The 14,837-nt window shown below is 47.3% G+C and overlaps 1 protein-coding gene across 4 annotated transcripts in view; it reads left to right on the top strand.

Moving 5' to 3' along the window:
* Positions 1-14,837, top strand: part of LOC109870234 (integrin beta-4) — a 30,219-nt gene that overhangs the window by 13,351 nt on the left and 2,031 nt on the right. For 2 of the 4 annotated variants that reach the window (XM_031804892.1, XM_020460639.2), the window contains exons 15-38: positions 774-1,128; positions 1,494-1,600; positions 1,704-1,737; positions 1,873-2,067; positions 2,271-2,374; positions 2,489-2,547; positions 2,673-2,845; positions 2,953-3,132; positions 3,336-3,484; positions 3,588-3,795; positions 6,580-6,897; positions 7,023-7,192; positions 7,516-7,696; positions 7,931-8,068; positions 8,210-8,392; positions 8,686-8,814; positions 10,755-10,946; positions 11,245-11,418; positions 11,951-12,073; positions 12,463-12,612; positions 13,197-13,385; positions 13,854-14,009; positions 14,147-14,311; positions 14,509-14,817. In XM_031804892.1, the coding sequence (XP_031660752.1) occupies positions 774-1,128; positions 1,494-1,600; positions 1,704-1,737; positions 1,873-2,067; positions 2,271-2,374; positions 2,489-2,547; positions 2,673-2,845; positions 2,953-3,132; positions 3,336-3,484; positions 3,588-3,795; positions 6,580-6,897; positions 7,023-7,192; positions 7,516-7,696; positions 7,931-8,068; positions 8,210-8,392; positions 8,686-8,814; positions 10,755-10,946; positions 11,245-11,418; positions 11,951-12,073; positions 12,463-12,612; positions 13,197-13,385; positions 13,854-14,009; positions 14,147-14,311; positions 14,509-14,817 (4,141 nt within the window). Of the gene's footprint in view, positions 1-773; positions 1,129-1,493; positions 1,601-1,703; positions 1,738-1,872; positions 2,068-2,270; positions 2,375-2,488; positions 2,548-2,672; positions 2,846-2,952; positions 3,133-3,335; positions 3,485-3,587; positions 3,796-6,579; positions 6,898-7,022; positions 7,193-7,515; positions 7,697-7,930; positions 8,069-8,209; positions 8,393-8,685; positions 8,815-9,903; positions 10,713-10,754; positions 10,947-11,244; positions 11,419-11,950; positions 12,074-12,462; positions 12,613-13,196; positions 13,386-13,853; positions 14,010-14,146; positions 14,312-14,508; positions 14,818-14,837 lie in introns of those variants that run through there. The other 2 variants (XM_031804893.1, XM_031804894.1) reach the window with 2 other exon arrangements.

The following is a 14,837-nucleotide window of genomic DNA, read 5'->3' as shown; positions in this document are numbered from 1 at the left end:
GTATTTACAAATATTTTCTCATGGCAACAGGCCACAAATCTTGCTGTTGTGATTGCATATTGTGGTATTTCGCCAAACGGATATGGGAGTTTAGCAATGTTGGATTTGTTTTCAAATTCTTTGTGGGTGTATGATCTGTGGGAAATATCTGTCTCTAATGGAGTCATACATTTGCCAGGAGGTTAGGAAGAAGTGCAGCTCAGGTCTGACTATGGCGACCTCTCAATAGCAAGGCTATACTCAACTGAGTCTGTACATAGTCAAGGATTGTCTTCATTTTGGGTCAGTCAAAGTGTTAAGGCATTCTGCCACTGTGTCCTCTCTGTTTAGGACCAGATAGCATTCCAATTTGCTCAGTGTTTTGGTTGATTCTTTCCAGTGTGTCAAATAGTTTTTTGTGTTTTTGTGTTGCTGGCCTGGGGCTATGTGAGGTCTGTTTGTGAACAGAGCCATAGAAGCAACTAGTTGAGGGGACTTCTCTGGGTTGATCTCTCTGTAGGTGAGGGCTTTGAGGTGGAATGTGTGGGCATCGCTTCATTTTAGGTGGTTGTGGAACTTAACAGCTCTGTTCTAGAGGGGATAGTCCTATTTCTGCTCTGCATACATTGTTTGGGGTTTTGCGTTGTACACTAAATATATTTTAGCTAAATTCTGCATGCAGAATCTCATTTGGGTGTTTGTCCCATTTTGTGAACCCTCCCTCCCTCCAGATTGCGACAATATTTTTCATGAATGATCTAACCCCCCCCCCCCCCCCCCCTCTCCTCTCTCAGGGTGTCTGTAACGGGCGTGGTGTGTGTAAGTGCGGTCGCTGTGAGTGCCAGGACTCTGGCCTGGCCATGACCCCCACCTGCGAGGCTAACTTCCAGGCCCAGCTGGGGATGTGTGAGGACAAGAGGAGCTGTGTCCAGTGTCAGGCCTGGAAGACCGGAGAGAAGAAGGACAGCGACCAGTGTGACCAGTGCCAGTTCAAAGTGATCATGGTGGACGAGCTCAAGGAAAATAAAGAGGTGATTGAGGCGTGTAGTTTCCGCGACGAGGATGACGACTGTACGTACCACTACACCGTGGACTACCCTGAGGAGCAGACTGACAAGGAACTGGAAGTCCAGGTGCTTAAAAAGAAAGGTGAGGCATGACCAGTATTCATATATGGGTGACAGGATGCCTAGCGGTTAGAGTGTTGGCCCAGTAACCGAAAGGTCGCTGATGTGCCCAGGGTTCGCTGTTGATAATGGCAGAAAATGGCTACCCCACACTCTGAGGGTGTCTCAGGGAGAGTGGGATATGCAAAAAAAAACTAATTTCCAATTCACACAAACAGACATAGGCACCCGCCTAATTATTATAACCCTTATACATTTGTTTATATGACGCTAATACAACCACGGAGGTTCCCTGGTTTGTTCTGGAAGTGCTCAGCATCTTTGTGACTTGCACCCTGGTTGTGATGCTGATGTTATGGTTGATGTTGTCGTGGTCCGTCCCCTTAGACTGTCCCCCTGCTGGCTTCCTGTGGCTGATCCCTCTCATCATGTTCCTCATGCTACTGCTGGGTCTACTGCTGCTCTGCTGCTGGAAGTACTGCGCCTGCTGCAAGGTACTGTCCCCTCACAACCATAACACACCCAGCCATGGCCTTGCCACACTCTGAAGGAAATAATCCCTCTTTGCCTCCCTCCCTCGTTCTCTTTCTCTCTCAGGCATGTCTTGCTCTGCTGCCATGCTGTGGAAGAGGTGAGTTCCTCGAGCCGTATCACTTTAATGAACCTTTTAATATCCTTCTGTGCGCATATTACTGGATCTGTACCATGTTTCCAGGCAGTATTATAACGTGCGATTGAACATGGGTTTTCCTGTGTGTGTCTGTAGGCCGTATGGTTGGCTTTAAGGAGGACCAGTACATGCTCCGCCAATCCCTGCTCACCTCTGACCACCTGGACACGCCCCTAGTGAGGACCGGCCCGCCCAAGAGCACCGACGTGGTTCGCTGGAAGATCACCGACAATGTGCACCGATCGCCCAATCACCCGCTGGCGCAGGTCCAGCCCAACCCCAAAGAGACCAGTGAGTGTGAAGTGTTCCGAATTCCATCTCTCCCATTGGTTGGAGTTATCACTAGAACTTCCTGGTTTACATGATCATGATTCTGAGTGATGAAACATGAGCCCTAATCCACCTCTCTTCTCCTCTTCTACTCGTCCTAATCACCTCTTTCTCTCCTCCTACTCTCTTTCTTTCTCCTCCCCTCTTTCTTCCTCCATCTATAGTCCAGTTCCCTCTGTCCCTGCGTCTGAACAGGTTGTTCACAGAAAGTCTGTCTCACCCCGACGCCAGAGACACGGAGATGCTGCGCAGGGAGGTTGATGACAACGTGAGTGTGTTTGTGTGAGTGTGAGCAAGCTGGGTGTTAATATACAGTATTGTATGACCACCCTTGTGACAGTGGATTGCCTGTGTATACTTTATGTGTGTCCTCTCTGTTTAGCTGAATGAAGTGTACAAGCATGTTCCTGGAGCCCAGAGGGTTCAGAATACCAAATTTAGGTGAGCCACTTATTTCAGGATGACTTTCAATCCCTCTTGAATTTATTACAATGCAAGTCATTTTTGTGCACGTCGTCTAAATCGTATTTCCTCATGTCATTACTGATATTCTGATTATGTGTCAGATTACAGAGGAATGCTGGTAAAAGAAAAGACCACACAATTGTAGACACAGTCGTGTCCGCTCCTCGCTCCAGCTACCCTGACATCGTCAAACTGACTGAGAAAAATGTCCAGTCTGGAAACTTCCAAGATCTCAAAGTGGTGCCGGGCTACTACACAGTGGCCACAGACAGAGGTGTGTGTGTGTGTCTGTGTGTATGTCTGTGTGTATGTCTGTGTGTTGGGAGTTTATTAACTGTCTCTCCATCTCGCTCTCTCTCTCTCTCTCTCTTCTCTCTGCAGAGGCGGCTGGTGCCGTGGAGTTCCAGGAGGGGGTGGAGACGGTGGATGTGCGCGTGCCGCTCTTCATCAAGGAAGATGACGATGATAAGAAGCAGCTGCAGGTGGAGGCGGTGGACGTTCCTCTGGGCATCGCTGAGATAGGGAAACGCTTCGTCAACATCACCATCATCAAAGAACACGGTGAGAGCCAATCAGAGGAGCCTTATCTAACCCCTGACCTCCATACTCTTACACACACATGATTCTTCAAAACCATATAGCATTACAAAACACTTCCTTACTATTTATTTCCAGTGAATATGTGTATATTTCTCTTTTCTTTTGTGTTCTTCCCCTGACCTTATTTAGCTGTTAATTGTGTGTGTCTTTCCTCTCCTCTCCAGCCAAGAGTATTATGTCATTCCTGCAGCCTTCCTACACCTACAGCCGACAGGACAGAGTGGCTAACATCCCCATTAGCAGAGAGATCATAGAGGACGGACACACACAGGTCACCTACCGCACCCGAGACCTCACCGCCAAGGACAAGAAGGTAACACACAGACACACACACACTAAAAGACAGCAATATCACACCTTTCATTAGTCTAACTGTTTCTTTTTACAATCCTAACTACTCTTCCCTCTCTCGCCAGGACTATGTGACAGTGGATGGGGAACTGTCCTACGGGCCAGGGGAGACCCAGCAGACTGTCCCTGTGCGTCTATTGGAGCTGGGAGAGGGAGACGGTCTGCTGAAGGACACACAGGTCAAACAATTTGTCATGGACCTCAGTAACCCAAGACAGGGAGCCAAGCTGGGACGCTACCCCAGAACCACCGTCACCATCACTGACCAACCAGGTGAGGTTATATACTACTGTCACTATCACTGACCAACCAGGTGAGGTTATATACTACTGTTACTATCACTGACCAACCAGGAGCGAGGTTATATACTACTGTCACCATCACTGACCAACCAGGTGAGAGGTTATATACTACTGTCACTATCACTGACCAACCAGGCGAGAGGTTATATAATACTGTCACTATCACTGACCAACCAGGTGAGGTTATATACTACTGTCACCATCACTGACCAACCAGGCGAGAGGTTATATACTACTGTCACCATCACTGACCAACCAGGTGAGGTTATATACTACTGTCACTATCACTGACCAACCAGGTGAGATTATATACTACTGTCACTATCACTGACCAACCAGGTGAGGTTATATACTACTGTCACTATCACTGACCAACCAGGTGAGAGGTTATATACTAGTGTCACTATCACTGACCAACCAGGTGAGGTTATATAATACTGTCACTATCACTGACCAACCAGGAGTGAGGTTATATACTACTGTCACTATCACTGACCAACCAGGTGAGGTTATATAATACTGTCACTATCACTGACCAACCAGGAGCGAGGTTATATACTACTGTCACTATCACTGACCAACCAGGTGAGGTTATATACTACTGTCACTATCACTGACCAACCAGGTGAGGTTATATACTACTGTCACTATCACTGACCAACCAGGTGAGGTTATATACTACTGTCACTATCACTGACCAACCAGGTGAGAGGTTATATACTACTGTCACTATCACTGACCAACCAGGTGAGGTTATATACTACTGTCACTATCACTGACCAACCAGGTGAGGTTATATACTACTGTCACTATCACTGACCAACCAGGTGAGGTTATATACTACTGTCACTATCACTGACCAACCAGGTGAGAGGTTATATACTACTGTCACTATCACTGACCAACCAGGTGAGGTTATATACTACTGTCACTATCAATGACCAACCAGGTGAGGTTATATACTACTATCACTATCACTGACCAACCAGGTGAGGTTATATACTACTGTCACTATCACTGACCAACCAGGTGAGAGGTTATATACTACTGTCACTATCACTGACCAACCAGGTGAGGTTATATACTACTGTCACTATCACTGACCAACCAGGTGAGGTTATATACTACTGTCACTATCACTGACCAACCAGGTGAGGTTATATACTACTGTCACTATCACTGACCAACCAGGTAAGGTTATATACTACTGTCACTATCACTGACCAACCAGGTGAGGTTATATACTACTGTCACTATCACTGACCAACCAGGTGAGGTTATATACCACTGTCACTATCACTGACCAACCAGGTGAGGTTATATACTATTGTCACTATCACTGACCAACCAGGTGAGGTTATATACTACTGTCACTATCACTGACCAACCAGGTGAGGTTATATACTACTGTCACTATCACTGACCAACCAGGTGAGGTTATATACTACTGTCACTATCACTGACCAACCAGGTGAGGTAATATATACTACTGTCACTATCACTGACCAACCATGTGAGGTTATATACTACTGTCACTATCACTGACCAACCATGTGAGGTTATATACTACTGTCACTATCACTGACCAACCATGTGAGGTTATATACTACTGTCACTATCACTGACCAACCATGTGAGGTTATATACTACTGTCACTATCACTGACCAACCAGGTGAGAGGTTATATACTACTGTCACTATCACTGACCAACCAGGTGAGGTTATATACTACTGTCACTATCACTGACCAACCATGTGAGGTTATATACTACTGTCACTATCACTGACCAACCAGGTGAGGTTATATACTACTGTCACTATCACTGACCAACCAGGTGAGGTTATATACTACTGTCACTATCACTGACCAACTAGGTGAGGTTATATACTACTGTCACTATCACTGACCAACCATGTGAGGTTATATACTACTGTCACTATCACTGACCAACCAGGTGAGGTTATATACTACTGTCACTATCACTGACCAACCATGTGAGGTTATATACTACTGTCACTATCACTGACCAACCATGTGAGGTTATATACTACTGTCACTATCACTGACCAACCAGGTGAGGTTATATACTACTGTCACTATCACTGACCAACCATGTGAGGTTATATACTACTGTCACTATCACTGACCAACCATGTGAGGTTATATACTACTGTCACTATCACTGACCAACCATGTGAGGTTATATACTACTGTCACTATCACTGACCAACCAGGTGAGGTTATATACTACTGTCACTATCACTGACCAACCAGGTGAGGTTATATACTACTGTCACTATCACTGACCAACCAGGTGAGGTTATATACTACTGTCACTATCACTGACCAACCAGGTAAGGTTATATACTACTGTCACTATCACTGACCAACCAGGTGAGGTTATATACTACTGTCACTATCACTGACCAACCATGTGAGGTTATATACTACTGTCACTATCACTGACCAACCAGGTGAGGTTATATACTACTGTCACTATCACTGACCAACCAGGTGAGAGGACAGGGTTCAGGGTGTATCACATAGCATGAAAAATGTCATAGTTTTAATATAACAGTGTTTCTTTGGATCTTCGTCAGTTCACAGGATAGCGTCGCACAACAGGTCCCGGACATTGTTATCTTGGGTGTTGAGAGCATGGGTAACAGCCTCATTTGAGGTTAGAAAGCCAGCCATAACTTCCTCCTCTGTGAGATGGCCATAACACACTTCCTCTCTCGTTGCTTCCCTCAGAGCCCAGTGTGATGATGTTTATGAAGAGCACCCAGAACTTCTCCACAGCTGACCCAACCTACTCCATCCCCGTGGTCCGCACACGCAACCAGGAGGGGCCCGCCACCGTCCACTGGAAGACCCGCAATGCCAAGCGCTTCGAACTGTCCGGTCCCCTCAAGTTTTCTCCAGGGGAGACTGAGAAGAACATCGTGATCGACCCACGCCCTCACCCTGGACCGGTCAAACCAGAAATCTTCCAGCTGGAGTTGTTTGACCCCAGTACGAACGCCGCGGTCGGGGAGAGGAAGACGACAATGGTCACGATTACTGATGGAGGTAATACACACAGAAACAGACACTGAAACACACAGACACACACAAACACACACATACAGTATGGCGTATCTATAAGGAATCTGATGCATGAGATGTGCATCACTAAAATAAGTTTATTCCCTCAGCATTACCAGAGATTGCCCAGAAGCAGCAGCAGGGTAAGGATTTCATCAACCGGACAGCCATGTCTCCTGGTGGTCGTCTCTTCTCTCCCACCAACGTCAAGGCTAAAGCCACTGGCCCACGAAACATCCGTCTCAACTGGGACCCCCTAGGAAGCCCCCTGGGCTACAAGGTAAGGAACCCCCCCCCCCCCCCCCCCCCTCAAGATCTAACCCCTTGGACTGCGAGGTGCTGAGAGGAACTGTCATACATAACTTACCTTGACTTAAACCCTTTTACCCCGTGAGGAGCATAGTTCATCAACAGAGGAACTCATTAGATTCGGCCCCTTGACCCACCTGCCAATTTTTGCTGTTGGAAATTAGGAGATTATTTTCCAAAAATCTTTGGAGTGTAATTTTGGAGTGTACAAACAAACGTTGGAAGAGTGTTCATTCCAACCAGTGTTTCACCTGTGTTTTCTACATCTTCTGTTTCCCTCTCCCTGGTCACCAGGTGAAGTATTGGATCTATGGGGACCCTGAGACTGATGGCCAGGTGATAGATGTGAAGACCACCCACGCTGAGCTGACCAACCTGTACCCCTTCTGTGACTACGAGATGAAGGTGTGTGGCTACAACGCCCTGGGAAACGGAAACTACAGCGACATGGTGCCCTGTCAGACCCTGGAGGACGGTGAGTGAGCACACTTCCTGTTCCTGTCAAATATGGACTACATTTATTGTCTTTCACAAATAACACTTCTAGGATTGTGGACAGTATTTTCTTTCTTTCTTGTTGAATATTGTTGAGTCGACACAGGATGTAAGCTCAACGATTGTGTCGATGGTTTTCCCCTCTTTCCTACCTTGTGATAAAGGTTTCCTCCTTTATTTCCACCCCTCATCCCTCTCTCCTCTCCTCCTCCAGTCCCCAGTGAGCCCGGTCGTCTTGCGTTCAACGTCATCAGTCCAACCGTCACTCAGGTCAGCTGGGCGGAGCCTGCCGAGACCAACGGTGTCATCACCAACTACGAGGTCCTCTACACACCCATCAATGACAACACAAGTGAGTGACCAATCAAATCGAAGAATCACAGAATGCCTCTTAATGCCTGTGCTTCTAAGACATTCTGACGCGTACATATTAGAACTCAATCATTTAATGGGATCTCTGTGTTCTCCTCTCCCTCGTCCTTCCCCCTGTTAGAGCCGATGGGTGTAGCTAAGAAGGTTAAGATAGACAACCCTAAGAAGAGGATGTTGCTAATTGAGAACCTGCAGTCGGCCCAGACCTACTGCTATAAGGTCCGGGCTAAGAACAGCGTTGGCTGGGGTCCATTCAGAGAGGCAACCATCAACCTGGCCTCACAGCCCGTCAGACCCATGTCCAGTGAGTTCCTCCAAGGGTACTGCGTTGCTGTTTTGTGGAAAATAAATCGTCAAATGAACAAAGGATAACCAACTGTTGCTGCAGCCCTCAAGGACCTGAATTGTGCTGTCTCCTACTATAGGATACTATATTGAATTGTGCTGTCTCCTACTATAGGATACTATATTGAATTGTGCTGTCTCCTACTATAGGATGCTATATTGAATTGTGCTCTCTCCTACTATAGGATGCTATATTGAATTGGATACTTTTAGCATGACCATAGTTTGAGTCTCCTCCCTCTCTCCCTGCAGTCCCTATCATCCCAGACATCCCAATAGTGGACGCGGAGGCGGGGGATGAGTACGACGGTTACCTGATGTACAGCAGCGAGGTCTTGAGGTCGCCAACAGGCTCCAAGAGACCCAGCGTCTCAGACGAAGGTGGGTGCCCACAGACTACAGCACCTTAGCTGGCTCTCGGGAGCCTGTCTCTCCGCAGCCTACCTTCAGTGGCGTACTGTGTGTTGTGGTTTTGTAGTGTGTTTTCAGTGGATCCCATGAAGAATAGCTGTTGCTAAGTAACCGCTACTGGGGATGAAGCTCACTGTTTTAGATGTATACATATTGGGTAGTAGCCCCCTCATTAAGCCAGTGAGCTCACTGCTCTGTGAAACCAAGTGAATGCAGACTGGATAGGACAGGACTGTTATAGATGGGTTCCATGCAAAGAAAGATCTGTCTATCCATCTTCTGTTGTCCAGTCCTCTGCTCACTGAAGGAGAGAAAGAAAATAAATAAAAACAGAAAAGGTCTTACAGTGTCATGGTCAAGGGGCTTACAAAAATGACTGCCTCCTCCACCCTTCTCTCTCTCTGTTTTGCACTCTTTCTTCCTTCTCTTTCTGCCTCTTTCTTTTCTCTTCCTCTTTATTTGTTTCGTTCCCCCCCCTCTCTCCCTTTCTCTCTCTGAGGTGTCTTTTAAGAAACTGATATTTATTTTACATCTCATGAGATCATCAGAATATTTTCTTCTTTATGGCTTTGGGTTCTATCATGCCAGTCTTCATACCAGTCTTTATTTTCTTCTTCATGGCTTTGGGTTCTATCATGCCAGTCTTCATACCAGTCTTTATTTTCTTCTTCATGGCTTTGGGTTCTATCATGCCAGTCTTCATACCAGTCTTTATTTTCTTCTTCATGGCTTTGGGTTCTATCATGCCAGTCTTCATACCAGTCTTTATTTTCTTCTTTATGGCTTTTTTCCCCCATGCCAGTCAAACCTTTCCTACCATTGATCCAAACTGAAAAGAAATCTGTGATTGCTGAAAGCATCCAGACATCTGTAGTTGTAGATATCACCGTAGTTACATGCATGCTGCCTCCTCCTCTTCCTCCTCCCTCCTTCACTCCTTCCATCGCTCGCCCTTTCACCAATCACCACGCTTCACAAAAACAACAACTGCCATGCAAACTATCAATCCAGACCATCACCCACCCACCCACCCTGCTTGCTTCTCCCCTCCATAACAAGGCTTTATCAAGTTGGTGGGTTCCAAGCTGGACCTGCGTTCGGTGTCCTGGAAGAGGCATGCGGATGTGATCCCCTACCGCCTCAGCACAGACACAGACACCAGCACTGACGAGACTCCCCGGCCCAGTCGAGCACAGACCCCATCCCTGAAAGGTGAAGACCACCTACCTGGAGTGCTAGACAGCCAGACAAGACAGTCAGATAGACAGAAAGATAGCATGCCAGCTACTGCGCATGGCAGCCACCAACCTCCAAAGCAGCTGCAGTGCCCCCTTATCATCTCCTCTCTAGCTACACAAAATATGCACGATCGGGGATCCTTTAAGATGAGTCTTCAGATCGCTAATCATCAGCATGCGCCTTTCCTCACGTCTGCCATCTGCCCTGAAACTGCCACCTGGTTCTACTCTTATCCCTACCCCTGCTGCACCTCGCGACCTTCCACCCCACAGAGGGTTCCAGGCATCAACTGCCCCGCCTCCAGTTGATGATCGTGGACAGGCTTTTCCAGGTGCCTGTTTGTCTCCTCTGTCTGTCCTCTTTACACCTCTCTGTGGAGAGAGACCTTGGAAAGGAGGCAGCTTTTAAAGCTTGTGTAAAGGCTTCTCATGGGTGTGAAGATATGTCCCTGTGTGCCGTCTGAGGTTGTAAGGTGGCCATTTCTCTTGCAGTTCGTTGTGATTTGTTGCTATCGATGCACTTGAATCAATTGTTTTGGTTCCAAAATGTTTGGTTTGGGTTATGTTGGGTTCCAGAATGTTTGGTTTGGGTTATGTTGGGTTCCAGAGTGTTATTGATGTTCTTTATGTTCTCCTCTCACTTCTCCGGCTCTCCTCATCTTTGTCTGTCAGACCAAATGAACGGCAGGTGGGAACAAAACTTCCTGTTCCCCGGGGGAAATAATTCCATGTCGCGCAGTGCCAATATGTCGTCTTCCAGCTACAGCCAGCTGTCTCCCATGTCCACCCTCAGCTCCAACCACAGAGGAGGGGCCGGAGGTTCCATGACTACGGAGTCCTCCACAACATACCTCTCTGGACAAGGTACGGATGGATGCAGATTCTTTCTTACAATGTGTCAGCTTTGGAATCTTTCTGTTGACTTACAATGGTATGATAGTGGCAAGAAATTCCAGCTGTCTTGTCTTCACCAGAACAGTAGCTACACTTCACAGAGTTCAGCAAACATGGGAGATTTCCAGTTTCAATGGGCAACGTGTTGACACCTAAAGTTCGAAAGGCATTGCACTCAGGAGGCATGCTAGAATTCTACAGTTCTGTATCCATGTCTCTGGTGGTTCATCATTATTCTACTCCTGTCTTTTCTTCTCCTCTCCTACAGGAGGGAACTCGCTCTCCCGCACTCAGGTGATCGGGGGCGGGACGCGCACAGAGAATGTTGTCATGAGGAAGCGGTCAGAGAACCGAGGTTACTATGAGTATGACGACAACATCCGAGATTCCATCGTCATAGGAGACCTGTCCAGTGGATTGTCGGGATACGCAGACGGCAAAAGTAAGATTCGTTGAAGTTGAGGCGTATTTGAAGCATGAAGAGCCGATCATTTACGATCCACACTGACGCAGGTCCCAGGTCACAGGCATATTTCACCGAGCCACTGAGATGAGGACTTTGACTATGAGGCTTTTGCTTAGGAAAATGCCACTGCATAGTATTTAGATATTTCTGTCCTCTGCTATTGAAAGCTGGGAGAAGCTTATCTGTTTGCCTGTAGCAGTCGGGGCTATAAATGTCAGATATACACATCAGCTGCAACAGGTTTACTGAGGAGATGCATGAGGCGGATGGCTTGGATGTCAGTTATCGATTATTGGGGCTGGTGGCTGTACTGGGCTATGCAGGAGCTATGGTGACTGTCGCTCTCCCCTTTTCTATCTTCTGTTGCTCTCTTTCCTTCGATCCTCTCCCCTCCCTTGCCTCTTTCTCTCCCCTCCCTGTGCTCCTTCTCCCACTCCTTCACTTCCCTCCCTCTCCTGTCCTTCTCTCGTCCATTTGCTCCCTTTTTGCTCGCTCCCTGCGTTCTCAGGTACTTATGGCTTCAGCCCCACTCAGACACAGTACAGCTACAGTATGTCTCAGGTCTTGAGGGGCAGGACCCAGTCTGAGGATGTCAACGATGCGCTACTGAATCTGGACAGGGTGCTCCAGGGTGAGTCCGTCTGCCGGCAGCACACACACAGAGCTGTCCTCTCTCACACCACTGGGACTATAGCAGGGCTTAAAGCTACACTGTGGGTTCATAGTAGGACTTACCACGCCCATTGCTGGTTTGAGAGGAAGGCTTGGTGTCGCTAAAGCTGTTTTTTGCTGTGATATGTTTGGTTTAGGGAAAGTTCTTTCTTTCTCCCTCTCTCTCTCTCTTTAGTTCTCTCTCCATCGAGCTCACTCCCCGCTCACTAATCCAATCTTACCTATTAACTGTCAATGTACCCCCTGTAATTTACTTGACTCCACTTAACACCTAACCCCTGACCCCTCTTTCTCCCCCCATCTCTCTCTGTCTGTCTCTATCTCACTGACCTCTCTCTCTCCCGTCAGACTCTCGTTTGGCCTCTGGGGTCCCTGACACCCCCACCAGGTTGGTGTTCTCTGCCCTGGGCCCCACGGCCCTGAAGGTCAGCTGGCAGGAGCCCCACTGTGACAGGGATGTGCTGGGGTACTGTGTTCTCTACCAGCTACTCAATGGAGGTATGGACCCATGACTGATTTGTGTCACATTGTAAACACATGGGGTTTTGTTGATGTGCGGAAGAAGAATGTTGTTTTCCACATGTGAACATAGTTCTCAGGTTTTTATTGACTAGGATTTGAAGAAATGTGTCTTTAACAGATATCCTTAGCCCTGTCAACTTATTTAAATCTCTAAAACTTGTCCCAGCATACCTTCAAACTTTTTCAGTGGGGACCCCGTTTTTTCAGCCAGAATTTCTGGGGACCACATTTTTTCCACAATAACTTCTCGTGACCCCCACTCGAAATATAATGACAGCCTTAACATTGGTCAATTCCGATTTTCAACAAATAACATTAAATTCATTACATTTTCATCTCAAAATGAAAATAAACCAATAATACATTTACTCATAACACATAAAAAAAATTCTAAGTAACTTTCTCAAAAATGTGTGTATATTGTCCCATACAATTATCTGTGCTCTTAATTTTTTGTTCCCCCCCCCCCAAAAAAAACTGTAGCCCCTTAGTGGGGTCGCGACCCAGACTTTGAGTACCACTGCTCTACAGTAATCAAAGCCCCTTGTCTCTCTCTCCAGGTGATATGAAGCGTATAGACGTGTCCAGCCCAGCAGAGAACTCTGTGGTGGTGCAGGACCTGCTGCCTAACCACTCCTACTTGTTCAAGGTGAAGGCTCAGAGTCTGGAGGGCTGGGGACCAGAGAGGGAGGGAGTCATCACCATAGAGTCAGCCGTCAACCCCAACAGCCCACTCAGTCCAATGCCAGGTAATCAGCAATACATCTCTGTTGATCCATTTTTATCCACACTCCTTTGCTAGCTAATTCACACCTGACCTCTTTCTGTTTTACTCTATATTTACTTTCTCTCTCCAATTTCCTCTTTTTATCTTTAATTTCCTTTGTCCCTTCTTTACACCTTCCTATTTTTTATCTTCCCCTCTCTCTCTCTCTCTCTCTCTCTCTCTCTCTCTCTCTTTCTCTCTGTTTCTCTCTTCCTCACTCTGTCTTTCCCCCATCCAGTTTCTCCCTTCACTCTGAGCACCCCCAGTGCTCCAGCCCTCCTAATATTCACAGCTCCGTCCCTTACCTCTATCCTCTCTAACTCCCGTCTCCCCCTCTCTCTCAGGTTCTCCCTTCACTCTGAGCACCCCCAGTGCTCCAGCCCTCCTAATATTCACAGCTCCGTCCCTTACCTCTATCCTCTCTAACTCCCGTTCTCCCCCTCTCCCTCAGGTTCTCCCTTCACTCTCAGCACCCCCAGTGCTCCAGGCCCCCTGGTATTCACAGCTCTGTCCCCCGAGGCACTGCAGCTGAGCTGGGACAAACCCCGTAAACCCAACGGAGATATCCTGGGCTACGTGGTCACCTGTGAACAGCTGCACGGAGGAGGTGAGACTGAGCGCTGACTCCAAATCAGATTTGTTATGGACAACGCTAGCAAATGACCATTCACTTTCATAGTTATATTTGTATTCACTTTCATTTCATATTCTAATCCCCACCTCCTCTCTCTCTCTCCCCTCCAGGTGACATGCGTTCCTTCCAGGTGAGCGGTGACAGCGCTGAGACCAGTCTGACGGTTCCAGACCTGAGTGAGAACATGCCATACAAGTTCAAAGTTCAGGCCAGGACGACGCAGGGCTTCGGGCCCGAGAGGGAGGGTATCATCACCATCGAGTCTCAGGATGGGGGTAAGAGGACAGAGTCCTACAACACTCTTTTTTTATCCAGGGTTTTTATCTAGTGTTTAAATTGAAATGAATAATGTGTCGGTACTCACTTTAAATTTACCATACTGGGTTTCTTATTTAGAAGCCGATATTCTGTTTGTACATTTGGAATGATGTTGTGTATAGAATTCTCTGTCTCTCTTTTTCCCCTTCTGTAGGTAGCACGTCTCAAATAGGTGGAATAGGTGGTATGTCTCAACTAGGAGGGCTAGGTGGTATGTCCCAAATAGGAGGCCTAGGTGGTATGTCTCAACTAGGAGGCCTAGGTGGTATGTCCCAAATACAAGGCCTAGGAGGTATGTCTCAACTAGGAGGCCTAGGTGGTATGTCCCAAATAGAAGGCCTAGGAGGTATGTCTCAGTACAGCAGTCAGTCCTTGACCAAGAGAGATGTGTTCCAACTGCCGACAGAGGTCAGCACCCACAGCAACGTCACACACACCATGATCAACGACCCCTACTTCTCAGGTATCAATTGAATCTCTTTA

Source organism: Oncorhynchus kisutch, linkage group LG25, assembly GCF_002021735.2.
Source record: "Oncorhynchus kisutch isolate 150728-3 linkage group LG25, Okis_V2, whole genome shotgun sequence".
Classification (NCBI taxonomy): domain Eukaryota; kingdom Metazoa; phylum Chordata; class Actinopteri; order Salmoniformes; family Salmonidae; genus Oncorhynchus; species Oncorhynchus kisutch.
The sequence above is the reverse complement of the archived record's forward strand: the minus strand, read 5'-3'. Positions and strand labels throughout refer to the sequence as shown.